Source organism: Daphnia pulicaria, chromosome 3 (assembly GCF_021234035.1).
Source record: "Daphnia pulicaria isolate SC F1-1A chromosome 3, SC_F0-13Bv2, whole genome shotgun sequence".
Lineage (NCBI taxonomy): Eukaryota > Metazoa > Arthropoda > Branchiopoda > Diplostraca > Daphniidae > Daphnia > Daphnia pulicaria.
This window is the reverse complement of record NC_060915.1, coordinates 6,669,741-6,697,331: the sequence shown is the minus strand read 5'-3', so window position 1 is coordinate 6,697,331 and position 27,591 is coordinate 6,669,741. Positions and strand designations below refer to the sequence as shown.

The 27,591-nt window shown below is 43.1% G+C and overlaps 6 protein-coding genes and 1 long non-coding RNA gene across 11 annotated transcripts; 5 read left to right on the top strand and 2 right to left on the bottom strand.

Moving 5' to 3' along the window:
* The first annotated feature begins 7,143 nt into the window (after positions 1-7,143).
* On the top strand, positions 7,144-9,133 carry LOC124328816 (tetratricopeptide repeat protein 17-like). The gene is made up of 6 exons (XM_046787632.1): positions 7,144-7,277; positions 7,346-7,471; positions 7,547-7,598; positions 8,287-8,735; positions 8,830-8,949; positions 9,010-9,133. The coding sequence occupies exons 1-6, from the start codon at positions 7,144-7,146 to the stop codon at positions 9,131-9,133; spliced, it is 1,005 nt and encodes a 334-aa protein (XP_046643588.1).
* A 576-nt stretch (positions 9,134-9,709) lies between these two features.
* Positions 9,710-11,427, top strand: LOC124328896 (methyltransferase-like protein 22). Its single transcript, XM_046787741.1, has 6 exons — positions 9,710-9,976; positions 10,050-10,193; positions 10,300-10,506; positions 10,593-10,760; positions 10,823-10,922; positions 10,982-11,427. The coding sequence occupies exons 1-6, from the start codon at positions 9,886-9,888 to the stop codon at positions 11,172-11,174; spliced, it is 903 nt and encodes a 300-aa protein (XP_046643697.1). The 5' UTR covers positions 9,710-9,885; the 3' UTR covers positions 11,175-11,427.
* On the bottom strand, positions 11,178-16,890 carry LOC124328862 (mucin-5AC-like). 3 transcript variants are annotated; one of them, XM_046787681.1, is made up of 6 exons: positions 16,535-16,890; positions 12,696-14,875; positions 12,376-12,627; positions 12,100-12,306; positions 11,651-12,031; positions 11,178-11,579 (listed from the first exon to the last, which is right to left on the bottom strand). In XM_046787681.1, exons 2-6 carry the CDS (start codon positions 14,868-14,870, stop codon positions 11,526-11,528), a joined length of 3,069 nt encoding a protein of 1,022 aa, XP_046643637.1. In that variant the 5' UTR covers positions 14,871-14,875; positions 16,535-16,890; the 3' UTR covers positions 11,178-11,525. The 3 variants fall into 3 exon arrangements, with proteins under 3 accessions (XP_046643637.1, XP_046643636.1, XP_046643635.1); XM_046787680.1 differs by having other exon boundaries at positions 12,696-14,878; positions 16,536-16,890; XM_046787679.1 differs by having other exon boundaries at positions 16,554-16,890.
* A 1,458-nt stretch (positions 16,891-18,348) lies between these two features.
* Positions 18,349-19,945, top strand: LOC124328897 (inositol monophosphatase 1-like). Its single transcript, XM_046787742.1, has 7 exons — positions 18,349-18,497; positions 18,567-18,700; positions 18,773-19,032; positions 19,114-19,219; positions 19,339-19,436; positions 19,497-19,550; positions 19,637-19,945. The coding sequence occupies exons 1-7, from the start codon at positions 18,432-18,434 to the stop codon at positions 19,741-19,743; spliced, it is 825 nt and encodes a 274-aa protein (XP_046643698.1). The 5' UTR covers positions 18,349-18,431; the 3' UTR covers positions 19,744-19,945.
* A 164-nt stretch (positions 19,946-20,109) lies between these two features.
* On the top strand, positions 20,110-20,610 carry LOC124328916. The gene is made up of 2 exons (XR_006916548.1): positions 20,110-20,362; positions 20,431-20,610. It is a non-coding gene; the product is annotated as an uncharacterized LOC124328916 (long non-coding RNA).
* Positions 20,472-22,439, bottom strand: LOC124328899. 2 transcript variants are annotated; one of them, XM_046787745.1, is made up of 4 exons: positions 22,289-22,439; positions 21,614-22,220; positions 21,350-21,548; positions 20,472-21,292 (listed from the first exon to the last, which is right to left on the bottom strand). In XM_046787745.1, the coding sequence occupies exons 2-4, from the start codon at positions 22,003-22,005 to the stop codon at positions 21,257-21,259; spliced, it is 627 nt and encodes a 208-aa protein (XP_046643701.1). In that variant the 5' UTR covers positions 22,006-22,220; positions 22,289-22,439; the 3' UTR covers positions 20,472-21,256. The 2 variants fall into 2 exon arrangements, with proteins under 2 accessions (XP_046643701.1, XP_046643700.1); XM_046787744.1 differs by having other exon boundaries at positions 20,472-21,272; positions 22,289-22,437.
* Positions 22,440-22,467: 28 nt separating this feature from the next.
* Positions 22,468-24,843, top strand: LOC124328891 (WD repeat domain phosphoinositide-interacting protein 3-like). Of its 2 annotated transcripts, none has more exons than XM_046787733.1 (10): positions 22,468-22,657; positions 22,725-22,811; positions 22,874-22,963; positions 23,030-23,148; positions 23,222-23,336; positions 23,396-23,535; positions 23,604-23,689; positions 23,761-23,862; positions 24,016-24,134; positions 24,200-24,843. In XM_046787733.1, exons 1-10 carry the CDS (start codon positions 22,591-22,593, stop codon positions 24,301-24,303), a joined length of 1,029 nt encoding a protein of 342 aa, XP_046643689.1. In that variant the 5' UTR covers positions 22,468-22,590; the 3' UTR covers positions 24,304-24,843. The 2 variants fall into 2 exon arrangements, with proteins under 2 accessions (XP_046643689.1, XP_046643688.1); XM_046787732.1 differs by having other exon boundaries at positions 22,725-22,814.
* Positions 24,844-27,591: the final 2,748 nt, after the last annotated feature.

The window sequence follows — 27,591 nt, the reverse complement described above, 5'->3', positions numbered from 1 at the left end:
CACCAGTGTCTTAGCTCACCTAGCAGTCAGCAACCTCCAATTAATGTGCAACTCTGTGGTTGATTGGGGTCTAAACTCTAAACTCTCCTTTAATGCACTCAAAACTGTGTTTATGGTTTTCTCTCGTAAACAATTTGATCGATCTGCTTTCTGCCTTGTCATAAACAACGTTAGCATCCCTCACTCTAGAGAATGTCGCTATCTAGGTCTCATAATAGATGAGAAACTGAACTGGCGGGCCCACATTGCTAAAATTTGTACGGAGGCAACCAAAACCTTCAATACTATCAAAAGATGCTTCCGGCTATCCTGGGGCCTCTCACGCTCCAAACTTCTCCTCCTCTACAATGCGGTAATCATTCCAAAAATCTCGTATTGCTGTCCGTGTTGGGTTTCCGCAACCAAATTCTCCTGGTGCAGGAAGAAGTTGCGCAGTTTTCAGCGACCAATTGCTACGAGCATCTGTCGAGCCTTCAAAAGCACGTCTGGTCAGGCGGGCTTCGTTCTGGCTTCGACAACTCCATTAGACCTTAAACTTATTGAAATCACTTGTAATAGGTTCTTGGCGGGTGCTCCAATTCCAGTCTCTTCATCGTCGGTGATCGCAATCCTAGTGGAAAAAGCGAGATCGGCAATGGTCATCGCTAGTCGTCCAGATCCTCCCTCCCTTTCAACAATAAAAGCCACCACAAGAAGATTAATCTTAAATCAATGGAACGAAGAATGGTCCATCTGTACTTCCGGCTGTCTCACTAGAGAATTCTTCCCATCTATCCAATCCGCTCTTACATTGAACAAACTCAACCCCTCTTTTGAAGTTATGCAAGTGCTATCTGGACACTCCTTTCTTTATAAATTTCTACACCAGATCAAAGTTCAATCTTCTCCACTCTGCTCTTGTAACCAGGACGATGAAACAACTCAACATTTCCTTTTCTCATGCATTAAATTCTCACAGCAGCGCGCTGCTCTGATCAAGGCCGTCAACATAACTTCCTTACACTGGCCACCCAATCTAAAGGAATTTGTATGCAACACCATACTTTGGAAGGCCTTCGTGACCTTTATCACCCAAACTAAAAGATTGGTCAAGCCATCCAGATAAAAAACTCAGTTCTTTTATCCCATTTGCAAATTCTTTTCGGCCGTGTCTACTCGTCACAATCTCTGGTACCTCGACCGGGGCTTGCTACTTTGCAGTACCCAGCCTCAGGACGAGAGGTACCAGTAAGATGTTACAGTTCTTAGTCGTTTGAGGCCTTTATTTTTTTTCCACTTTTTGCTAATTCTTTTTCTTTTTTTCGGCCGTGTCTACTCCACATAATCTCTGGTGCCTCGACCGGGGCTAGACGTACGTTACAGTACTCAGCCTCAGGACGAGAGGTACCAGTCAGATGTTTTTTAGTCGCTCGAGGCCTTTCTACATCTTTATACCCCCTTTCATAGCATTCTATCTTCTCTCTCTTCCTTTATCTTCATAAATCGCCATACATTACCACCCGTCAATTTCGTGCGTTTATTTCATATTCCCTTTCCCATATCTAGTCCAGTGTTGTATTCGTTATTTTTATATTTTTGACTGTAATATACGGGTAACACTCGCCTTAAGACGAGTAACACACCCTCTAATAATAATAATACCTCTCCAGGTCTGAAAAAAATGTAAAGAATCTATGCTTAGTGTGTTAGTCCGATCAAAAGATGCCTATCTGTTTTCAAGATAAAGCAGATTGTTCTTTGGCCTATACGCAATGGTTGCCGCAAATAGTAAAAAAAGATTTAAAATGATGTGTCCTACCTTCGAAGATGCTTTACTGAACTAACTACCGGTTGTTTTCAGTACTCAGAAACTAGGAGAACGGAATCTCGATTCAACACGAAAACACATCCCTTATTATTGGATGAAGAGGTAAGCACCATATATACAGTCATTTCTTATCTATTTGAGAAAACATATTTACTCACTTTTGGTATTGTATAGCCATGAAGCTTTGTTTCTTTGACGGCGGAAACAAACGGTGCAATAATGCTGTACCTTTCAGCTTCCATAAAAACAGCTTCAGCATAGGTAGGCTTAAGCTAAACTGACAGATGTCAAGTGTTGGCACATTTTCTCCACAAACGTGATGCAAATCGGTCGATTCACCCCTTCACCGCAGAAATCTGCGAACGTCACAACGAGTTGGTTGACTGCAACAATTTGATTAAATTAAGGGTTGTAAGTATTAGGCTTACGAGTAAAGGTCGTGTGAGATCTTTTTGCTTTTCATCTCGTTGGAGTAAAAGTCAATAAAAGCACTAGCTGCATCCACGGAATCGCACGGGAATCGTACCAAATTAAACCAAAATGATCAATCGATGCTTGCGTATACGGATACTCCATTGAGGCGCCGCTACAGACGGAGGCAGTATGGATTGTTGCTCCGTGGTTGCGAATTCAGGGTCGCTTGCTTTATAACCTGTCCTACCATCAGTTGAATCAATTCCGCCTCCTCTGCGGACGTCGCTGGAACCAAAAAGCGGAAGAAGCGCCTGATCCACCATAAAACGCTGCCGATCGCGAACTTTATGCGATACAAGTGGTATCGTCCGATCGCCACAATCACACCAACGCGGTCCCACCATTTTTTTTTTCGGGGTCTTGCACTCTTACTGATGCACCGAGGGATAGTGGAGGGGGTGGGGGATACGCTTCTAGGCATCATAACGAAATTGAACCGAAGCGTCAGCTGCCGCCTTGCTCTTCCGCACCGCTATAGCTTCTTTCCACTGACTCGCGTACGATGACCGGTGCGCTGGTATGATGGACTGAAGCTGATGACCGAACACTATCTGGGCCACTTTCACCGGCATATTGCGGAATTCCAATAATCCGGTGAGGAAGGCTACCGATTATAAGTCACCCGAATGTGCTAGCTTCGCCACCAACTCTTTTACCGCTTTCACCGCCTATTCCGCATGCCCGTTGATTTGGGGGTAATGCGGTGTCGAATTGCCCCATTCGACCCCCTACCGCCACAGCGTGTCCTGGAAAATTCCGGCGTTGAATTGGGGACCATCATCCGATCGGAAGCGCATCGGCACACCTAATTCGAAGAAATTGCTCACGGCGGCTTGTACCACTTCACGTGTAGTCGGTTCGCGCCGCCACTGATGTACCACCGACCAACCGGATAGTCTGTCTGCGTACACCAGCACATGTTGTGGAATACCACGGCCCTCGGCGATGAGGCTACGGATTGCCGGCCACATGTGGCACAGCCACGAGAGGTAACGATTGCCTCGGCATTTGACGGAGTAACTGGGAAATGTCCGGGCGACGGTGATAAAGCTACGAGTCGCCGGCCACATGGGGCACAGCCGCGAGAGACAACGAGTGCCTCGGGTGTGGACGGTGGAGATGCGAATCGTCCGTCAGATGTGGCACCGGCCACGGGAGCAAGACCACGACACGGTCCACCGAAGATGCCGGTGGTAAACGTACCGGCGTCGGCCGACCTCGAAAGGTCTAACCCGATAGAGTGGATAGATGACGAAGATCTAACACCCAAGCAGCTCAGAGCTGAAGTACGAAGACGCGACCGAGCGCAGGCAGCGTGGAAACCGAAGCCCGCTGCTCAGAATGCGACGGGGGTTGATCCGGACCAGCGCGAGGTGCTGGACGGATAAACCAGCTACAAACCCCGCCGAATAATGCATGTAAACACCGACACAAATCGACGGTCCTCGGAAACCGTCGGACGGCAGGTCAGGCCCATGTGCCCGACCTTTCTCTTAAAATGGGCCGTCAAACCAAGACATTATGCGGCGGAACATTAGCTACTTTCCTGTATAGGGAAGGCACCCCTGTTTATAAAAATTCTTAAAGTATGGACTTAGAAATATTTCGACGACTCTATCGAAATACTACCCCGGAGCAAGAGAGCAGACCGGGGTAGCAAATGACTATCAACTCGGTAAGATAGTCGGAGTAGTAAAGAGTCTGGTGTAGTACATCCAGCAAAATTGGATGGCCAGACTAGAGTAAAGTAGCCGGAGAGATAGAGAGCTCTCCGGCGGATGGCATCCGTAACCCCAGGATGGCCGGAAGATTGCAGCGTAGAAGAAGAAGCGCGTGCGGATTTTATCCATTGGGACTTAGAAGAAATTAGAGAGAATGGACTTAGAAGAAAATCCATTACTCGAGAAACCCAGAGGCTACCCACCCCAAATGGGCCAGCCGCGAAGACGATAAAGAGGCAAGACACGTGCCGCCCCGAGGCTACCCATTCTAAGTGGGCCCGCCGCGAAGAAGATAAAGGGCGAGACTCGCGCCTCCTATAGTCCGCATTAATTAAATGTTATAATTTGACAATGTTGTTATTACCATGCCTGTAATTGTAGTTTACTTCACAGCGCCAATGCGGGCTAATAAATCACTCATTCACAAGCACTCAAACAGTAAGCATCTCTTTATTGATCTTCTTACTCGAGTCTTAGAGTCACCCCCTCGGCCTCGAAGCGCCGTTGTATTGAACACTGTTCAGGTTGCCAGCCTCAGTCGAGAGGCCAGCCTTTGTAAAACAAACTTGTAAAGTTGGGACTTAGAATCGCTCTCGATTACGGGCATTCTAAGTGTCGGGACTCGGACACATCCGAAGGACTGACTGGAAGGAGCACACGCCTTGCTGTGCCTTCGAGTAGCACGGCACTCGCTCTCCTTCTCGGGCGCCTAGTACGACCAACCGTCGAACGGCCCCATCCCGGGACTAACCCACCTCTACTCCCGGCCAACTTGCAGTCGACTCTGCGAGCAGTTGGAACCGCTCGTCTATTCTGAGTTAGTGCCGAAGTAACTAACTTAGTCTGATTTGTCTTTGCAGGCCTGTACGAGAACTCACACATTCTTCAGCCGAAGCAAGACTTACTTCTCCCGATCGAGATTAGAAAGTAAGTACCGATTGAGCGATCGATAGCTCTAGGTCCGGCCGAACAAACTGGGAGAAATCCCAGCGAAGTATCGCCGAGCTCACCGATATTTCACACATGTAACGACCCGTGTTGAAATAAATCTGCAAAAACGTCTTGGAAAACGTACGTCAGTAACGGGTCGGACATCGTCGGCTCATGGCAGTGACATGTCAAACGCTCCTGGCATGAAGCGCATCGCTGAATAAGCATGGTCACGTCGTTCGTGATCCCAGGCCAGTAAATCGTCTGCTGAGCACACATTTTCGTCCTTACGATGCCCTGATGATGCCCCACATGCAGCTTTTTCAAAATGTCCTGGCAGAAAGCCATAGGCAGGAAAATTCGTGTGCCATATAGAACGATGCCGTTTTCCACCAAGAGATCATTCCGAATCGACCAGAATTGCCGAACGTGATCTGGGGTGCGTGCGCGGTCAACAGGAAATCCGGACTCGACGGCGGCTACAAGATCAACGAACTGGGGGGTCCACTGATCCACGCAAATTGTCGAGCAAGTTTTCCGTCAAATGGCTCGACGGATCCAACTCGTCGTCCAGGTTGCAGATGTTGCTGATGTTTTGAAGGGTGAGGTGGTGGACAGAAAACGCCAAGTCCATTCCAACGCAGTCATCATCAGTCGCCGGATCATTCACAGGTTCCCGTGATAATGCATCAAGGATGGCGTGGTTTATCCCCTTCGGTCATACGGTTGTGAAGGAGTACGAAGATAGTCGCTCCTTGAGACGCTGGATCTTGGGATTATCGATAGCGTCCATTGTACATCGATCTAAAATGGCCACTAACGCTTGATGGTCGACCATTAGTGTAAAATTGGGCAATCCGGACAAATAATAACGGCACTTCCGGATTTCCCACTCCACAGCCACCAAATCTAGCTCCACTACCGCATATCTCGACTCCGTATCCGAGCACCATCAAGAATTTGCGTCCACCAGCTTCCAAGAATCGCCATGGCGCTTTAAAAACGCATACCCCATACCATGTTTGCGCGATGCATCGACCTGGATGGTCGTCTATTGCATCGGGTCAAAATGCTCCAACACTGGTGGGGGATAAGGGCCAGCTTCACTGCCTCAAAGGCTTGGTTGTGATCCGTGGTCCATACGAAGGGATTGCGCGTGCTGAGAAGTGGGCGATGGGGACACTGGGCCGCTTCCACTTCAGTTGAAAAGCCCGAAAACTGCTCGACTAATTCCATGAAGGATCGAAGCTCCGACACATTGGTTGTCTTAGGGAAATGCGATAACGCTTTAAATGTTTCTTCCTCGATAGGTGATACCGCCGTTCCGGATATCATATCCTGAAATACGGGATTTGGCACGATATTTCGATATTTCTCCTTTCTAAAGGTGATCCCTGCCGTTCGCGCTGCCTGTAATACTGCGCAAACTCCCGCGACGTGAGCTGGAAACGTCCGTTGAAAGCGCAACAAGTCGTCGACTACCCTTTACGGTGTTAGATAGTGCCGCAAACGCAACATCCGCTCACCAATTGTACTCGTCCCTGGAACAACACAATCTCGTGTATGAGTCTCATGCGACTCCAGGAAGTCTTATTATTTACGTAGTCAGATGCTGACTTGAAGGATGGAGGGGTACCTGATAGTACCCGTTAGCCACATCAAAACTAGTAAAATATCGGCATTCACTGTTCACTTCCGCCACCGCGTAACAAGGTGTACGCGTTGGAAGAGTAGGTCATAGCACGAATTTGTTTAGTGGCGTATGATAGACGCAAAAACGGATTTTTCCACTTTCGCACTCTGAATAACGAATTAAGGGGCAGCCCACTCCTACGCTTCGTTGACTAGAACGATCACCTTTTTCTTCACTAAGTCATCCAACACACGTTTCACTACAGCGCGGTCCCCGAAAGCAATAGGTCTCGCATCATTAACATAAAATGGGATGGCGTCGTCGAGTAGCTAGATTATCATTTCCGGTCCTACCATTTGACGTAAACCGTTGTCCTGGCCAAAGACCCCTTAAACTCAGCGATAGTTGCCGCCTCTATGACCAAAATCTGTTCTACACTTCCGTGAAGCTGTGGATGGCCCTGAAGGTATTCTGAGAAACAAGCTGCGGACCATTGACCGTTTTAAGCCATTGGCTTAAAATGTTATAATAAGTTACTAGCTTCCCCTGGAATCCAGCTCTCTCCTTACAGTTCTGTAATGGAGGAAAACGCACGATTGCGACAGCAACTAGAGATGAGTACAGCTAATGAACGGATGGCTTTAGAGGAAAACGCACGATTGCGACAGCAACTAGAGATGAGTACAGATAATGAACGGATGGCTTTAGCTCGGTAGGCGTAATTAGTAATCTTATTGTACTTTTCATTACTAAGATAAGAACGTCCCTGTTTTGTGATAGAATTGAGCGGCTTGAAAGTCTTTTAGAGGAACATCGCGGAAGAGAGTCGGAAGAGTCGGAAGAGTCGGAAGAGACTTCATCTTTGGAGCGATCCAGTGATTCCAGTCACATGAAAGGAGTTGATAGGTACGTAATTTCTATATCTAACCACACGCGAAACCGCGATGTGAATTTTTGATTTGATGTTTTTTTCTATTTTAGTCACCTGGATTCAACCAGGAAAGAAGGCAAGAAAGAAAACTTAATTGCCACCGTAAGATGCTACTGTGGGAGAGGGAGAACATTGAAAAAAGACGTGTGTGGGTACGTAAATTTAAGTTAATTAAAATAATTTTTGATTTTATGTTTTGTCTCTTTTTCTCAGGAGCTGTTATTGTGTACAGAACCAACGTCTGTGTACATCGAAGTGTCAGTGTTCAAGGCCAACCAAAAACCAAAAGTGTTTAAACCGAGGTGTTCACGACGGAGTCGGGATTTGAAGTTTGATCGTCATTTGTTTATTTTTCGTTTACATGTTCTAGGTGGCGCTTTTCTCGCCCCTTCCCCCGCGCCCTTTTCTATTGTTTTTATGTCACCCTACCCCTAATTCGAGGCCCAAGGCAAAGTGGTTCATGTCGTAATCTTCAATTTTTGTCCTCGTTCGCGTCTTCCGTCGTTCGTTTTCTGCTGGAGCGTTTTGGCAAAGCTATCCAGCTTATCATCGTTCATCGACTTTTCGTTTTGCCTTGTTTGCTGTTTATTATTCGTCTCGTCTTTTCGTCGTTGGTTCGCCACCCAAAGATATTCAACTCGCTCAACGATCGTCTAGCTTTTCATTGCGTCTTTTTCTGCTGGATCGCTTCGGCAAAGCGGATCTAGTGCGTAATTTCTCAATTAAAATCGTCGATACCTTGTATGGCACGTCGATTTGAATCGTCATTCGTAATTTTCTTCCGTTTCAGCTTTTGCTTGATCCTTCGGCAAAGCCGTCCAGCATATCTTTTCGTTGGAAGCGAAAGTCGTTGGAGCGAATTGACTTGACAATGGAGCAAGAAACTAATTTGGAGAAACTCACTCCAGTTAATATGGATCTCAAATCCTTTGCTAATTGGGTCGCCTTTAATTTAGAAAAGAATGCCACATCGTGGGTATCGTTTAATCTCGCCACTCTGTATTACCGGATCATCGGAAATGCAGCTCAAGCGCTTGAATGTTGTCGAAGAGCGCTCCAGTTTAGCCCGAGGGAGATGCAAACCATTGCTTTGGTCAATATGGGTAACATTTTGACGCACAGTCATCAACAAGAAGACGGAATTATCGTGCTTCATGCTGCGGTCGATCACACTCCCAGTGATCCAATAGCACACTATACTCTAGCCAATAGTTATGCCCTGATCGGTGATTTAAATAGGTACCTTTTAATCTTAAAATCCTTAAATTCGATTAATTTTTTAAAACAGTTATTTTATTACTTCAACTGTTGTAATCATTCTTGATCTTTATAGGTCCGTTCTTTGCTACGAAAATGTTTTGAAACTGAAACCAGATCTCAAAATGGCTGTCCGAAAAATGCACGGGATTCAATGTTTGTCCAAATTGGAAAAGGCCCTAGAAACTCAACATAGGTTTGGCTCGCATACAATATGAGATGGTCGATATGTCACCGTCACCTGTTTCACTTTTAGTGTTTTACAGCACACATTAACGGAACTGAAGGAACAACAACGCAAGTTTGAAGAGTGGAATCATCCGCAGGAAAAGATAGTCAGTGCCCAGGCCACAGTTGGGCAGCGACTTCGCAGCCAATAAGAATATCAAGAATTTCGTTTCCTCACCACTAAATCCCCTCCACGTATAAAACGTTTTCTAATTTTCTCAATTTTTTAAATTTAATTATTGCTTCGTTTTCTACAGCCGTGCACGATTGCGAGCAATAGAGAAGCCAACATAGCCGTGAAGAGACCAGGAGTCTATAGCTCTGACCTAGTTTCAGCAAAATGGTTTCTGACTTTCTGAACCCATGTCGTGAAGTGAAAGACAGGAGAAACAACGACGTACTAAGAGTTTGATATCATGCTGAAGCCGGCTGGAACTAAACCGCTTGGCGGCGCTGAGCGGTGGTAGGGCAGTTTTACTTTTTGTGTTTACAACATTAGTAGAAGTTAGCTACTGTAGCAAAGTTTTATTGAATTTTCAACATAGCTTCAGTGAATTTATTTTATGAAGAAGTGAATTTATGTTCTCGAAATGCCTATTTGAATCTTTATTTCCCTTCCCAGTTCCCACTGCTTTGCAAAACTGCCCTACCACCGCACAGCGCCGCCAAGCGGTTTAGTTCCAGCCAGCCTTCAGCATGATATCAGATTTTGGTCTGTTAGCCTATTCCGTTGTTTCTCCTGTCATTCTTCTTCATGCCCATCAGCCCATGTTCTGCCGTGTTTCTCTAAGTTTTAAGTCGTCTGCTCAGTCTCGACCAACGGAGAAGTTTTCGTCTTTCTCCGAGTGTGTTTATAGGTACTTAATATATTTTTTGTTTTCCATTTTCATTATCATTCATCACTATGGAAGATTTAGATCTAAGCGACCATAGAGTTACTTCAGAAGTGCATGTATTTAGTGAAGGAGAATCTCTCAAGAATGAAGAAAATATTGGCAAGTTCTCTTTAAGCTTATTTTGATTCTTTAAGCCGACCTAATAAATGTAACATATTAAATTTATTTATAGTTATCTCGAGCTTCAATTTTAGTCTACCTCCAAAACTTGCCTTAAGTGCTACTCATAATGCAAATCAAGAAACAACTGCAGATGATGACGGAGATCTACTGGTTTGCAGAAAGGACTTCACACCTGACTTCACCCTTTCTATAAGTAAATAGTGCACTAAAAAATATTCTGAGTAAATCGTCGCCAATTAATGTCTTCAACAAATGGAAATGATAACTGAATAACATAATGATGGTTGACTAAATTACAGAACATCACATCAACACCTCACTGGACATGGTGGGATTACAAGTCTGGAGAGGCGCTTTTTTGTTAGCTGATTTTTTATTACACTCTGCAACAAATGAAGATAAAAACTTAAAAATTTTTCATGATGATATTGTGATTGAGCTTGGAGCTGGTACTGGTTTGACAAGTATTGTTGCTGGAATGGTTGCTGGCCATGTTGTGAGTACAGGTATTCTACCATCATTTAAATTTTACAGATTGAAAATAATAATAATAAATTTACTGTAATACTTTTATTTTTATTTAAATTTCCAGATATTTCGAAAGGAAATATTCTCTCTTTGATTGAAACAAATATTGAACAAAATTCAAAGTGGATTAGTGGCCAGGTGGAAGCAATAGAGCTGGACTTTTACAATTCAAACTATTCTGACAAGCTAGTTAGTCTTATTGAGAACTCTAACCTCCTAATAGCTGCAGATGGTAAATTAAATTAAACTTTACGAAAATATTAGATTAAGTTGACATCGCTTCTTTTTTTCAAGTTGTGTATCACGATGAATTGACGGATGCGTTTTTATCCACTTTGAAGAGACTGATGGTTACAGGTCGTCCAAAAACTGCCGTAATTGCTCTTGAAAAAAGGTAAAACTAATTCATTGTTTTTAAAAGATTTTTGTTGTTAACTATGGAAGTTTTCCTAGATTTGTGTTTACTTTGGCCGATTTGGATATAGAAGCACCGTGTTACGATTATTTTCATGAAAACCTTTTAAGGGAGTTGAATGCATACGACATTTTGCAGCTCGACACTAGTCAAATACCTCAATACTTTTGCTATGAACGAGTCAAAGAGCTGGTCTTGTTCAAAATTCAAAACAAAAGCTCGTTGCCTTAGTTGTTAAATGCTCAACAAATAGAATTTATTCTCCATCATCGAACTAATCATGTAAATAGATAGGGATGTTTTAAGCGTGTGAATATTAAGTCACTGGTTATGATTTGTTTTCGCTTTGCTTTGTCCGTGAATATTTAGCCTCCGCTTTTACATTTCAAGCAAGTGTTGATGGAGGAGAGGTGGAACGTGAAGGACGAGATGTGTAACAGGTTAACATCGAAAAATACAGACAAGATCATTTTTCCCCTTCAAAGTCGTCATGGATATACAGAATTGTGAGTGCTTTTTTGCCTGTTTTGTATTGACGAGGGCCATTGTGTGCTTGAACTTTCTAGTTGCCTATTCACCGTTTCACAGCGAATCCAAGGCGGCGTTACTCAACTGGGACGCATAGTAATTAACCGACTGAAGAAAGAAAAATTTCAACATGATTAATTTAATGTCTAAAGCGGAATTTGTCTTAACGATAATCTTACCTTGTAAACGAAAGCGTACTGCTCTCCAGTTTGTACACAGCCGGCCCTATCCTGTCTGAGGCGATGGACAGATCGAGGGATATCAATACTTCGGCTAGAATCAAGATGTCGCATACAGACATCAATGGCCAGGACAGCCCCTGTCCGTCCTGTTCCGGGACTGCAGTGCACGACCATAGGAGATTTGTGTTCCTTGGACTGACCTTTGCGAGCTTCCATAAGTAAAGAAACAATAGTTTTGCCGTCCTCTGGGACGCCAGTAGCTGGCCAAGAACTGTACCACAAGTGCGTTATGTCACGCACTAGATTGTCTTCCATTCGCTTCAGCTGGATGTGAGATGTGACGTAGTTATCGCGTAGTTCTCTCGACTTGAGAGTAACCTATTAAAATAGAAACAAGTTAGAAATGCTTCTTTCCTACTAACGAAAATTAACATATAACAGCAGACCTGATAGTCACCATAAAGTCTGTGGCAATCTAATACTTCCGAAGGAGGAAGATACTCGGCACAACGGGCTACTCCATTTTCAGACAGATCTGTCAATTGGATGATTATCTTGCACTGATTCTCCCAAATCATTTGCCAAAAATCTTGAACCGTATCTTCCATGGGTCCCTGGCACGCTATGTAAAAATGAGGCTCCTCTTTTGGACCCTATTCATTCCAAAAAAAAGGTTTAATTCTTTCTCTAGAAAATGGTTGCGAGATGTGCAAAGCCCGTACCTTGATGTAGTTGGCATTGATATATTGTTCAATGGTATCCATTGGCTGATTGTCTTGGACACGGATGTGTACTCGTGTTTCTGGAACGGGCAGGACATTGGCGTAACGATTCTTGGTCTCTACGCCTGCAGGTAGTTCATCGATACGTACAGTCGAAGTGGCTATATTACGAAATTCGGCTTCAATGCTGGTAATAGGTTTCTCCATGTACAAGGCCAACTGAGCCGCTGTTAAGGGGACCGAAAACACCGTCTAGGAAAATTAATAATGAAATTCAGTCAAAACCACCTTTTTGAAGTGTAAATAATAATAATAATTACAGAATCATCGAATGCCTGATTGCAATATGATCGTTTAGAGGCACGAAGACTATTGCGCACTTTGCCCCTTTGCCATGTGTTGGATTGGCTGACATTGTCCAAACTGTAGGCATCCATCCGGGCCGGCTGGCACGTTCCCTGGACTGCTCTTGCACGGCGTCGACGAAGCACCAACAGAAGAAGAATTGCAATGGCCAGACAGAGGATAACGGCAATGCTGACAGAAATGGCCACAATAGTAGTGGTGGAATCCGAATCGTCAGCTTGAGAGCCTTCCGTACTTGGCCATTCATTATCAGGGAAATATTCCGTCGAAGTTGGATGGTAAAAGTTGGGTGCCTCGTGGAATGTTGGATGTGGGTTATGAGTTGTTGTTGGCCACCCAGCTTGTGGGTTGACAAAGTGGGGGATGGAAGGTGGCGCTTGTTGTGGCGTGATTGTCCAACCGGACGACGGGAATACAATACTGGACGTTGTTGTCGTTTTGAGTGTTGTCGATGGAGGCGATGTTGTTGTTGTTCTTGTAGTCGTCGGCGTCGTCGTCGTCGTAATTGGTTGGGTGTTGATTTCTGTCGGTAAGGAGGTAGTACTGGGTGGACGTGTTAACGCGGGAAATAGAGTAGCTAATCCAGAAAGAGCCGAAAGGGTAGTCGAACGACCTGATTCTTCGCGATTTTGTTTCCCGTTACTGGTGTCTATTTCTTGGGCAGTAGTCGATTCGAATGTGTCGGGCTCGGAGGTCACGGTAGTGGTAATCGGAACACTTGTACTCACCGAGACTATGGCTGCCTTCAAGCTAGTCGATGGCACAGGGATTTCCGTTGTCAATAAGACAACATTAGTGACGTTAATAGGGAGAATTGTCGAAGAATTGGATAGGGAAATCTCTTCTTCAATTAAGGAGGAATTGGATAAGGGAATTCCCTCATCAATTCCAGAAGAATTGGAAAGAAAATCCATTGTAGATGAAGTCTCGTTATTGAAACCAAAGCCGGTTGACAGATCTGTCGTCATTGAACTTTGATCTTCAATTGGTGTCGTAAGGATTTCTTCTCCTTGCCCCGCCTCTTCGTCTATCGTCACCAGAACCGTCTCGTTATCAGACGGTTGTGTCACGAAACTACTATTAGCCATGGACTCATCATTTGATAGTGGCATAATATTTTCTTCCTCTGTGGTATTTGCAATGAAACTTGTGTTGACGGGTAATACAACAGTTTCGTTGAGGGTTGTCTCATTAACGGGAATAGAATCCTTGGTAATGTTTGCGATCGATTCTCCTTCTATTTGCACAGATTGGTTATTGGATTCTGTTACTATGCTTACAACAGTAACATTATCATCAGCTCGGACATCTTCCAAAACGGTCGTCGGAAGAGAGCTGTTTTCGGCTAAGGGTGGTTGACCAATGAGTTGTGCCGTTTGATTAGCCGTTTGATTAACGACAAGTGCAGTGGCGGGAACGGGAATGATGATGGAATCATTGGATGCTTGTGGATCGGCTACTATAGTAAAATTGGGGCCTGAGCTGGCATCTTCCAGATCAAAGTGAACAAGGGAAGGTTGAGATGAAATCGGAGGGAGTGAAACGGTTGGCGCTTCCGTGGATGGTCGGATGCTGCTAGAAATCATCCTTTCGGTACTGGGCGTTGCGATTCGTCCAGGAGTTGCCAAAATGGTTGGGAGAGGCCGCAGTAATGGTGTCGGCCGAATAACAAGTGTAGATGGTCCAGGAGCTGGTGGCCGGATGAAAACTGGAGACGGAAGGGGAGTCGCCTGAGGTAGAGTAGTGGACGGCAACCGTGTTGACGCCCATACAATTGGTGTCCAGTCATTATTATTGGTTGATCGCAGACTGTTATCTAATGTTGAGCCAGCAGCCGATGGGACGCCAGGCTGCGAAGCTGCCAACTGGGTGGGATCATCTTCAAATTCCGCGTTGAGAAGAATTCTGGCCCGTAAGTCATTTGGTGGGAGAGCCGTTGTTTCCCTATCCGCTGGGCGAATACTAGTCACATCCAAGGCCGACATCATCGTGACTGGAGCATCTGTTGTGAACCATTCCGTGGTGATCTCATCTGGCTGGATCTCCTGACCAGTAGCGACCGTCACCCAACAGACGAGGCCAAGGATCCCGACAATCAATTCGATCCGCATCATGAGGTCCGTCTTCATGGCAACTGGAAAAGCAAAAGGACATTTATTACCAAAACATTTCAAACCAGGACGAAATCGATAATCTAGTCACGCACGTTCGTATTTCTACCTGCGACCGAATGTTTATCATTTCAACCTCTTTTAATAAACATCCATCCCCTGGACACAATTAAGGACCCATTGACATTGACTTGCTCTAACTACTAATAATAAAGAAATTATACACATTGCCGAAATGTGAAACAGAAAAAATTACACAATGGGCGCTAGTGGTGTTAATAATTTTCAGTGACCAAACCTCGTTATTCTACCGGATCACGTCGCACACGGGCAAAAATCGGTTTTAAATAAGCGGAAAAAGAAAAACACTTGATTGTTTGGGTGGCACGTTTTTATCAAGTTTTTCTTTTTTCTTTTGCCAAATGACGCAATAGGCAACAATGAGTAAGGACAATAGAGCACAGCTCGGGTCGAGCACAGATCTGAAACTGAAACACGCCTACCATTCAAACGGCGTCGTATTGCACGGATTGGGAACGCAGGTTAGAATTTCTTCCTGCCAACCCAACCCCCCTCCTGGTAACCATAACAAAACGTGCAAACACACAACATATTGGGAAATGAAAGAAGAAAAAGAGAGAAAAAAGAGACAAGTTGAGTGTTGTTTATGTACGACCGTAACGGGCCGCCCCCCCCCCTTAACAATTTTTGGTCTATCAATAAAAGGTAAAAGCGGCACCATTGCGCAAATTCCAGTTCCCATAACGAACAAATAGACGGCAGTTGTACCCCATTTTGTAAATAATGGAATCGGAAAAAAAGGTACATAAAGGAAATTGGGGTGGAAATGAGGACCCGTCATGATACACTCCTGCCAAATTTGGACAGTAAAAAAAACAGAAACAGGAACACAAAAACGCGTAATACGTTGAGAAAAGAATGAAAATAATAAAAACAAGCCACTTCCGCTGGAAGCTTTTCTCCCCCCTCTGATGCTATAACCTAGATCAAAAGTTCACCGTCAACGACTTGCTACTCTTTTTTCTCTGCAAACAATTCTAATCTTCTGCTTTTATTCGTATTGTCTCCTTAGAAACACAACTTTTTATTTTTTTTCTGTTTTGGACGCCAGACGTTGACAGAGACGCGGGACCGTTATGGCGCCGTCCACTATAGGAAATGCGTCGTTGAAGGAAGTGAAACTCTTGCGAGTCTTGATTTTAATGGCCAAACTTTAGAGTCATTTCTTTTAGCGTATTCATCGGAAAAACAAGTTTTCTTTTAAAAAAAAAATATGGCAGACATGGAATCAATGGAGATGATATAAAACCCACGGGGGAGAGAACTGAATTCAAGGTTAAAGGAAATTCCTCGAGGCCGTGTCGTACCTGGTTGGATTTTTTAAAAAAGGAAAAAATGGACAAGAAACAAAAGAAGGATGTATATGTATGCTGGTTTTGTCTGACAAGACTCTTTGGGGCCTTCGATGGAAGGGTGTGTTCTGGCCTCCATAGTTCTCGCTCATTTTTGACCCGTTTTCTTTTCTAAAAATATGAATAATTCAAAATAGGCACACGGCTCATTCACAACCAAGTTTTTAATCTTTTGCTATCTAAACTGCTAAGCCCCCCACCTATTCAACACACACAAAAAAATCACCTCAAGGCGATGAAGCAACAAACCTGTGTCTGCTGTGTTTACCGTTTGTTATGTTTTTTCCTGGCGAGTTCACAATCGCCGTGGCATTCTCTACTGCTGATCAAAGCAACTGCGTGACTCACGCGGTTACACTGTCCAAATTCCAACGTAATTCTTCTTCGTTTCGTTAGTGAACCACTGACGAAATGGACGCACCAAAAAACTGCAAGCACTTTTCAAATTGGCACCACTCGATTTGGCTCTGTTTTCACGAGCCCAAATGGATGAAGAGAAACTGTGTGCGGTTATTTCTGTGTGTGGGTTTTCTCCGTTGCAGAGGAAGAAACACAACCTGTCGCTGAGCGATGCAGAACTAAGAATGCATTGGAGAGAGAGAGAGGAAACCATGGACTCATTCGGTTGCCCCAGGCTACCACCTTATCTTTTTTGTGTGCTCATACCTGCGGGTCGACTAGGGCGCCGTACAGCGGCCAACTCTCCAAACTATACCTTTCTTTCTTTCTTTCTTTCTAATAAAGCGGCGCAACATATAGTCTGACCGTTAAGATTTTTCTTCTACACAACTAAAACACTTAACGTTCTTTCGTCGTTAAAAGAAACCGTCGATTCCGTTGGACGGTCGTCATTTCCCATACATTCCGTCTGCAATCTCATCATCATCCGTTTCTTTTTCTCCATCCGAGTTAATTTAGAGACTCTAGAGAGATAACTGTATGCTGACAATACTTTCGCGTTAGCTCTCGGTTCACTGCACTTTGTCCACTTTCTCCGTTTCAAGTCCTCCCACGTCGTGACTCGTCATTCCTTCCCGCACACAAGTCGCCAACGAGCCTCCTGAAAATTTTCTAGAAACTCGATATCTTCTCTCGATTTCATTCACGTGGAAATGATGTGTGCACAAATGATGGTACTGCAAACAATCCGTGGGAATATAATAACAAAAAATAATAGAATTCTAAATTGTCCGGTTATTCTTTTATTTGACGACGAGTTTACTGGGCGCTCGATTTCTTTGGAAACTTTTCTTCTTTACAGGCGTCGGCGATGTTTGCCCGGAGGTACGCATTCTCCTGTTTAACTCTGTAACTGAAGCGAGTAAGCCTGGTAATTCAAAAAGAGAAGAATTTTTCAACTTCCGCAATATTCGGAACAAACTCGCCCATTGACGCCGTGTGGTGGTTCCGCGTGAGAGGGAAGCTCAACGACGCTCGAGTGGTTAGACCGCAAGAATGTCATCGCATGTATTTTTGCGTCGTTCATTATTTGGTTCATTCCAATATCCGTGAGAAAAAAAAATCTCCAAGGTTAGACGTCATACATCATATTTAGAATACATGAAACGTGATGATACTCCATCATTCTTTTTACATTTCAATCTGTTGACTAGGGGCTCACGCGCGCTCTTGTGCACTACTCGAGAGGAAAATCCCGTGCGAATTTCGTTCTTACCTTTCGGTTTTCATGCAGCGATTTCTTTTTCAGAGAAAATAAAAACACCCTCCTTCTCGTCGCGGTTGAGTGAATAAAGTTGTCGTTGTTGTCGAACAATGGAATTTTCCTCTTGAAATCTAAAAGGAAACTCGGGGGACAAACAAAAAATCACCGCTCAACTTTCTTTGCTTCTTCGAGTGTAAACTTGGCCAATGTCTAATAAATAAGCTCGGAGCTGAAGTTGTCGTACAGGTCGAACATTAATTCTGCACGCTTTTCTCTTCTCTGGGTGTGCTCCACAGAAAAACCGTGTTTGGGGAAACCTTACCACAACTATTTTGGTTAGGTTCTCATCTAATTAATTTAAAAAAAAATACCCCGCCATTGACATATCGATTGAGCGGATGCAATCGATCTGAAAAGTTTAGCAGACGAACATAATATCCAATCCAACCTGTCAAGAAATCCAATCGTCTATTTATTTTCACCATGGCCGAATTCGATGTTGAAGCAGTGTTTACCGTCGCATTAAAAGCAGTGAAAGATGCAGGAGAAGTACGATTCTATTCAACATGTAATTCTGATATCATATCTAATTATCTATTGTGTCGTCATCAATTTTAGATTATCAAAGAAGCATTTTACAAGAAGAAAGCTGTGCTCACTAAATCATGTGCTGTCGATCTCGTTACCGAAACTGATCAGGCAGTGGAGAAAATGTTGATTGGTAGAATCAAAGAAAATTTCCCTAACCACATGTAATGACTTCATTGTTTAATTGCTGTGGTGGTGTTTCAACCAGTGATAACATTCAATTCTGTGGTTTCCAGGTTTATAGGAGAGGAATCTGTGGCAGCAGGAGAAAAATGTGACCTAACGGATGAACCCACCTGGATTGTCGACCCAGTTGATGGAACAATGAACTTTGTGCACTCATTTCCTCATTCCTGCATATCACTAGCAGTGCTGTACCATAAAGACATCCACATTGGCATAATCTACAATCCAATTTTAGACCAAATGTTCACTGCCAAACTTGGCCAAGGAGCTTTTCTAAATGATAAACCCATTCGGGCCTCTGAAGAAACAGGTATCACAAGAAAAGGAAACTCTCCTCTACTTTCACATTCGAATTTTCTTTTAGTTTGATGTATTTTTTTTTCTCCCAAAGAGCTGGGGAAATCTCTAGTCATTGCCGAGTTTGGTACGAACCGGGATCTCCAAAAAATGGAAAGTGTACTTAAAAATATAACAGCGCTTATGAACAAAGTTCATGGGTAAATAATTTACGATACCGTATTTTGTTAAATAACTGTGCAAAGATTTTTTGAGGATAAAACTCTTCTTTCTGAGTCGTAAGACATCGAATTCAGCGGAAATCTGATTTAATTGGTAGATTAAGAGCTATGGGAAGTGCTGCATTGAACATGGCCTCGGTCGCTTCGGGTGGAGCAGACTGCTACTTTGAATACGGGATCCACGTGTGGGATATTGGTAAAATTCTCTCCTCATTTTTGAAACAGCAAATTTAAAAATGTGCTTAATTTATTCCAGCCGCTGGAACATTAATTGTAAGAGAAGCTGGAGGTGTTTGCATCGACACGGAAGGTAGGACTTCATAATGTGCTAGTAATTCGCCGTTTCCGTTTACAAATGATTCTATAGCAATTTTTTATTTTTGTTATGTAATAAAGGAGGACCATTGGATCTGATGTCTCGGCGGATGATTTGTGCGTCATCTGAAAAACTGGCCCTTCAAATCATTCCTCTTCTAACGCAATTGAAATTAGAAAGAGACTAACGATGGAACTAATTTCCCGGTTTATTCCGAAATCAAAACCAAAGATATTCTTGGTTAGAGACCGTCTAATTTAAGATTTCTTTATTACCGAAGAATCTTTGAAATTGTATGATGTAGGACTTAATTATTTTCTTAATTGTCCTCTTAATTCCCTGTCGTGTATTTGTTATCACAATACAAAATACAGCTGTTAGTAAATGAATAACGAGTTAATAATATTAAAATTCTACCTTATAGTTATAACTAGCGAACCCTGATGAAACAAGTTTTTTTGTGTTCTATCTGGTAATCGGTTTTATTTTTGTTTTTAAAATGGTAGCCAGAAGTTGTAGCATATTGGTAGCCACTAGTAGCAAATATCGCCCCCATCGGTAGCCAGTGGAAAATCCGAAAAGGTGTCCTATTGGCGATTCCTGTAATTTTGCAAACTCGTTTATAGGAAATCATTTGATTCAGACTTGAGAGTCAAAGCGTGTGAAGGAAAGCTACAATAAGTTGGGCTATCACTGTTGTCAGAAATAGTTGCTTAGTTAATAAGCTTCTGCTAAGATATAACCTGGCTTTCATTAAGAAAAATGGAGCAGTCAGAAACAGTTCTAGACAAAGATGCAAAAGTTGGGTAAGCTTAAAGATAACCTAAATTTGTTGAACTACTAGTGTATGCTAATATCTTACTAATTTTCTAAGGAGATTGCTTGAGGAAAGACGGGAGGAAAGAAAAGAGAAAATGCCGGTGAAAATAAGTCGTATTAAATTTATAAAGCCAAATGACGCTACAACAAGTACAGTAAAACACAAAATACCCAACACAAATAAAAAAATTTCAGCAGGGATAGGCTACACAATATGCACAATATGAAGTGAAAACAAATGGATCAAGACCATACCAACGAATTTTACCTTTTGTGCAAACTAAAACAAGTCTTAAAAGAGCCAACTTGGCTAAAGGAGTACGTGGCTTGGTAAGGAGAAGTGTGGCTTCAAGTAAAATGGCACCAGTTCCAAGTACCCAGGTCAATTCAAACTGTTTCCATCATCGTCACAGAAAGCTCTAGACACTGCAGGCACTATTCCTAAGTTAACTAAGCGTAAGTCTTAATGGATGATACAATTTACTCCAGAGAGAAAAACATCCCCTTCCAATAGTGGTGCGAATGTGTCAATTCAACCTGTTTTATCATCGTCAGAGAAAGACAAGCCCAAGCATGTTGCTAAAAGTAAAATGGCAACAGATCCAAGACTGAATCTCGCTTATTTGGATTTAATCTCGCTTTCCGTTGGAGTGTGGAAGTTGTCCGTCTCCTCTTCGATCGCGGAATTTTCTTTCAAAATCGGCGAAGCAGCGGGCAAATCTTGGTTCTCTTGATCGTCAAATACTTTTAAAACTGATGAATTGCGCGGCGAATGGGCTGGAGGGCTGCTGCTTCTTCTTGGTCGTTTTCGAAATCTGGTTGAGGTGGTGGTGTCAACACGCACTGTTCATCTTCATCTTCTTTTTCAAAATTGGTGTTCATCACCGAAGACTTGCGCTAGTAATTTCAAAATGATCCTTGTATAAGTCAAACCGATTGGTTTCTGAATAGCAATAGTTTTTAAATGTTAATACCTTGAGTAGTGTAGGGGAAGCACACACACTTCCTTCGACGGTTGAGGGGACATCAGATCGGCCGGTCTGGATGCTCTTGACGCTGGCAGATTTTTCCTCTGGCACTTTTAAGTCTTGCATCTGGTGACCTAAACTTCTCCAGTGGCGAAAACTGACAACGCTCCAGCCTCTCTTATCCAACAACTGCTGTACCCTTTCCCTATGTAAAGGAATGAAAGCGTTATAAATAAATTCCTTCTCCAGGGACGAAAAGAAATGGCTTACTTTTTATAAGGTTCCTTTGAGACATCCCAAACTGAACGACTACTGCTGTCGTTTCCTAGAAGGCTGGAAGTGACGCTCCAACGAGGAAGAGTTAAAGATGATGATCGAATCACCGAGAACAGAGCTGACGGAACGATTGATTTGAACCGAACCGTTTGAAGCAGTCTTCGACTCGCTAAACGACTTCTGGTTGAAAGGCTTGACGTTTGGTGTGTGCTGGGCATTTGCAACACTATTGGAAAGGGATGCTTTGCTCGCTGTAGAGTAAGTTGTATCATCCATGACGAAGACTTACGCTTAGTGAGCTCAGGAACAGTGCCTGCGGTGTCTAGAGCTTTCTCTGACGATGATGAAACAGGTTGAATTGACCTGGGTACTTGGACTGGTGCCATTTTACTTTCATCAACATGCTTGGTGCTTGAAGCCACACTTCTCCTTACCAAGCCACGTACTCCTTTAGATAAATTTGCTCTTTTAAGACTCGTTGCAGTTTGACCAAATGGTAAAATTTGTTTGTATGGTCTTGATCCTGATCTTAGGCAGCATTTTCTATTTTAACAGGAACATTTTCATTTGGAACTAAAACCGTCTTTCCTCAAGCAATCTCCTTAGAAAATTAGTAAGATATTAGCATACAATAGTAGTTCAACAAATTTAGGTTATCTTTAAGCTTACCCAACTTTTGCATCTTTGTCTAGAACTGTTTCTGACTGCTCCGTTTTTCTTAATGAAAGCCAGGTTATATCTTAGCAGAAGCTTATTAACTAAGCAACTATTTCTGACAAGAGTGATAGCCCAACTTATTGATGGGGGCGACAGTGGCGACACTTGCTACTAGTTGCAAACTTGCAACTTCTATTCACTATTTGGCAACCCAGACCGAGTCTAAACAATGAAAACTCAGTTCCACTGTCATGTCCTCTAGGTTTGTCAATCGAATTAAATAAAAACGGAATATAAATCTTTTTAAAAAAAGAATGAATATCGGCTGCAGTTCGCCTATTAAAAACGGATTAATTTACGCAGGATTTAATCAGGATCAAGGTATCATGTTGTTATTGTTTTTGTATTGGATACATTTTGAAGTGTTGACATGAATGTTTTTTTGCAGGATGTTTTGCTTGCGGAACAGAAACCGGGTTCCGAATATACAACTGCGATCCTTTAAGGGAGAAAGAGAGACAACATTTTGTTGATGGTGGTTACTTATAATTTTATGGTTTGTGTGATGTATTATTATTTAAGAAACTCCATACACAGGTGGAGTGGCACATGTCGAAATGCTTTTCAGGTGCAACTACTTGGCACTTGTAGGGGGAGGAAATCAACCAAAATATCCCATAAATAAAGGTAACTTTATTTTGGGTTTACATATTAAACTAAGTTATGATTACTGTGTATTTTGTTTTTCTTCAGTATTGATCTGGGATGACCTTCAAAAACGACCAGTGATAGAAATTGAACAGTCCAGTCCAATCAAATCAGTACGATTGAGGAGGGATAGGATTGTTGTTGTGCTGGATACCATGGTGAAGGTGTGTATTAACAGATGTTTTCAAAATAAAGATTGAAATTTTGATTTATTTTCTTATTTCATGCTTATTTCAGGTCTACACATTCACACTTATCCCACAACAGCTACATGTATTCGAAACCTGTGCAAATCCTTGTGGGTTGTGTACCCTCTGTCCCAGCAGCACTAACTCACTATTAGCACTTCCAGGTGATAATTGCTGAATGAAGTATTTGGTCTTGTAACTGACTGATTACATGTGATTGCAGGCCGTAAGCCAGGTCAAGTGCAACTCATAGACTTGGCTCGGACAGAAAAGGCTCCAGTTGAAATAGTAGCCCACCAAGCTGCCCTTTCCTGTTTGGCTCTCAATTCTCAAGGCACTCGGTTAGCAACAGCATCTGAAAAGGTAATCATGTGAATCTGATTAGTTCTAGTGAACTGAAGAACTTAAGTTTCTATTTTCTTTTTACTTAGGGCACACTTATTAGGATATTTGACACATCATCAGGTAATCTGATAAGCGAACTAAGACGAGGTGCTCAACCAGCCACAATCTATTGGTAAGAAAATGTTGGCCGAAAGAACTTAAAATAAATAGATCTGCATTATCTGTTATGTCTGCTAAATCTAGTTTGAATTTCAATTCTGATTCATCGCTGCTTTGTGCGGCAAGCGACCACGGAACAGTCCACATTTTCGCGGTCGAAGATTCCAAAAAGAATCGACACTCTTCGTAAGTACTTTATTCAACACTTATATTTATTAAAAGTAAACCGTTTTTTTTTTTACGTAAATTGCTAATAATATTTTAGTTCTGAAAAATGAGCTCTGCTGGTGTAACGGAAGTACGATAATTTCCAATGTTTTTCTCACAATTGTATTGCAGATTGTCGGTGAGTTTTCTTCCCAAATACTTTTCGTCGCAGTGGTCCTTCACAAAATTCGACATCCCAGGTAGCCATAAGTGTATCTGTGCCTTTGGAGCGGAACCCAACTCAGTGATAGGTAGCTGCAATCGATATTGTTGGTTGATTTTTATTTGTCGTGTAATGTGTGACATTGTTTTGTAGCTATTTGTGCTGATGGATCGTACTACCGCTTCGTATTCAACTCCAAGGGCGAATGCACTCGTGACAAATACGCCCAATTCTTGGAAACGGACGCCAACGATTGAGAAATGCTGGACGGAGAGAAGCGTCCATATTATTCCACCTTTTTTGTACAGTACTACGCGCGCCATGACGTTTATTTAGATGATGCATTCATAACTTGTATAAGAGATGCTAGATGGATACCAAACTATCTACTTTATAGTCTCTAGCCACATTTCAACGTCATACTCATTTCAGAGGTGATCATTTATTAAACAACAACAGCAGACGCAGCATTCAATATGTCAAATTGTACGCCCGAGTCATTCTCTCCCTTTTGATCCCACACTTGTGTCCGGCGAAATTTGTTGGTCACCCAGAAAAACCAAACAAATGATGGTCTTTTTTTTTCGTTTTTGCTATTAAAGAAAAGTGCGGGTATAAAATTTCTTGATAAGAGAACAAACATTTTCCTTTGACGGTTTTTGTTTATTCGATTTGGACGTTTTCCATTTCTTTTGTTGTTGCGCTTGAATCTATTAGTTTTTGCTCCCGTTATCATGTCCCTCTTTTTTTTTTTTTGGTCGATTTGAAACAAAAAATACACGTGAAATATATTTCAATGGATGGAACATTTTGGTTGGGGTTGAATCCAACGGGTGGTACGAGCCACCGGCAGTGGAGATTGGGATCATGCAGCGTTTAGTTGGAACGGGAAATGTGAAATACAAAATGCGGGATCACGTGATCACAGCAGCATTTTCTGGTATCTCTTATTCTGTCGATTCCTTTCTACTGCCTCTATCGTCGATAAAGTTCGTAGTAAAAGTCTGTCCCCGGTTTTACCAGCATCTGTCCGTCTCAGACACTTGTTCCCGTCCTTGGCATCGGCCCCAGCAAATTGCCATTTTCATCGACGGATAAAGGACTAAGTACTATACATTCCAACTGGGAGTGGCTGTAGTGGCACTCAAAACAAATAATCGGCCCCAAGTTGGTGGGCAAGATGTGGTACACAGATCACATGTGCGGATGAAAGGATCATCGTCCCATTGACCTACATGTGAGACGACCGACGACTCATAGGGGAACGTGCGCAAGGATCGATATGATCAATAACCGGCGACAGCATGCGGGCTGGTCGCATCCTATTGCGACCATTTTATTTTTCTTCAGGTGTAATGTGCTGGTAAAAAATGACGCTTTTGGCTTTGACCTCTCCGCAAGGAGGACACCAATGGACGACTTCATTCATGAAATTCTCCAGGCGTTCCGCCGAAGGAAAGTGAGAAAGAAATACATCATCAGCCTTCAACCTTTTCTTTCTTTCCGTAGATATATGTTTGGGCGTGTGTCAAAAGACGTATACAGGGGGCCGTGATTGCAATTCACGTGTAGTGTTTGCGACTTTGACGAGAGTGGCACACATACGAAGCGACGGAAGTGAACGAAATCCAGGGCGTACCACTGCTGTCGCTGGCATCCAGCAGTTCAGCGGCACGTAATTGGACAAGTCTGACGATTTCTACCCGATAACATCACCCAAGGCAAACTGTATTAAACGTGACTAGTAGGTATACTCGAGTTGGTGGTCTGTGTACGTACATTTGCTGGATGCAGCAGCAGCTGAATAGACGTAGAATAACTCAAAAGATGGGCGTATACGTATTTACTGCAAGTCCTATATATAGTAATTACTCGGCATCCAAGTTGGCGATGAATTGATGAGACTTTTCTTCTTCTTCTTCTTCTTCTTCTTCTTCTGCTTTTCCATTCCGACCGATTCCGACAGAGTGAGAAAGTTCCAGTCTGGCAGAGAAGAGCATCTTGATAGCCAGCCAGCCATCTGGATTGAATGATCCTCGCTCCATTGCGAAGGAATCTAAACGCGGATCGAAAAAGGGGGCCCGGGAAACTTGTGCTCTCTCCGACAGTTCCGGCCTCTTTCGGGGGCTATTCATCACTGTTAGTCGCTGACTGACGTCCTCCTCAAGTTCCGAGTAACCGGCCGGTAAATATACTATTTGGGCAGCAATAACTTTACCCGTGATAATGTTAAAGAATTCCAACTTAACCCGACGGCCAATCAGGAAGCATCCGTGCAGTGATGTGGCAATTCCGTTGAATGACTAATCTGATGGCAACTAAATATTTATGGAGCGTATTATCGGAATGGGATTTTCACCACTTGGAGATAATAGCATACAATGCGTAGTATGTGCTGATGCTATGCTATTTTTGGGAGGGGGATTTCCATCTTTGATAATCTTTGTATAGAGCATCTTCGGTCGTGTCGCACTTTCCGTTATTGATAGCCGCGGGGAACTAGATATAGAGGCCTATACTATGCACTAGGTGGGAGTGCGCGGGCGGCGTTCTATGCCATCAGAAAACTATCAGCAACCTGAAATAGATTTCCGTGGAATGAATGAACATAATATGCAGGTACCTTCTCCAGATGCGCGATTTCCTGCTGTCAGAGTGCGTTGTCGATCCTTCGCCGCGGCTTTCATTTTTTCGAGGGTATGTTAACAATACGATCCATCAGCGGTTGAATATTCATATAATATTATTGTCGGTTGAACAAGAAAGTGTTGAACGCACACAGCACACAGCACACAGACCTGAGATTTGAGGAGAGATGGGGTTGCCATGGCGACGCTGTGAGGTTATTTACCCGCCAAAGTCTCCTTCTCTCGCATTCAAAAAGGATTAGATATACAAAAGCGACGGGCTGCTGCTGCCGTTTAAATATTATTATTCTGCCTGTGCCCACTCGCCTGAGTGAATCCATAGTGGGCAAATCTCTCGGGTTATTCAACATACTCCGAAACTTGTGACTATACGTGTACAACACTTTTTTTTCCTTGTTATACCAAACGCCTAGTATAGATTGTATATGTATTGTGGTGGGTAAATGATCCTAAACGCATCTTATATAACACTCGGACTGATTGTGTGATGAACCAAAAAGAGAATGAACAACTATACGCGAAGAAAAAAGAAAAGTGCTGCCATCCATCACGTTGGCAGCAGCTAGCAGACGTACAGTACGTGAACCTTTCTTCGGGGCTTGTATATTTGTCTGGTTTCTCTTTTCTTCATTACACCGCGCTCACTGCTGCTGTGCACATGTCAAGTTGAATAGCCGTGTGGCAAACACTCAACCCGGACATCAAATGCTGATGGTTGCTCCTATGCATATGAAAATCTAATTGATCAAATAAGAAGACGGGAATGTCTTTGGGGAAGGTAGTCATTTGGAAAATTCACTTATAATTGACCGTGTGCTACTGCAATCATCAGTCGACCTTCCTGAGATCTGCTGTCGGCCATCACGCACTTAACTAGGCGAAAATACTTGACATTTT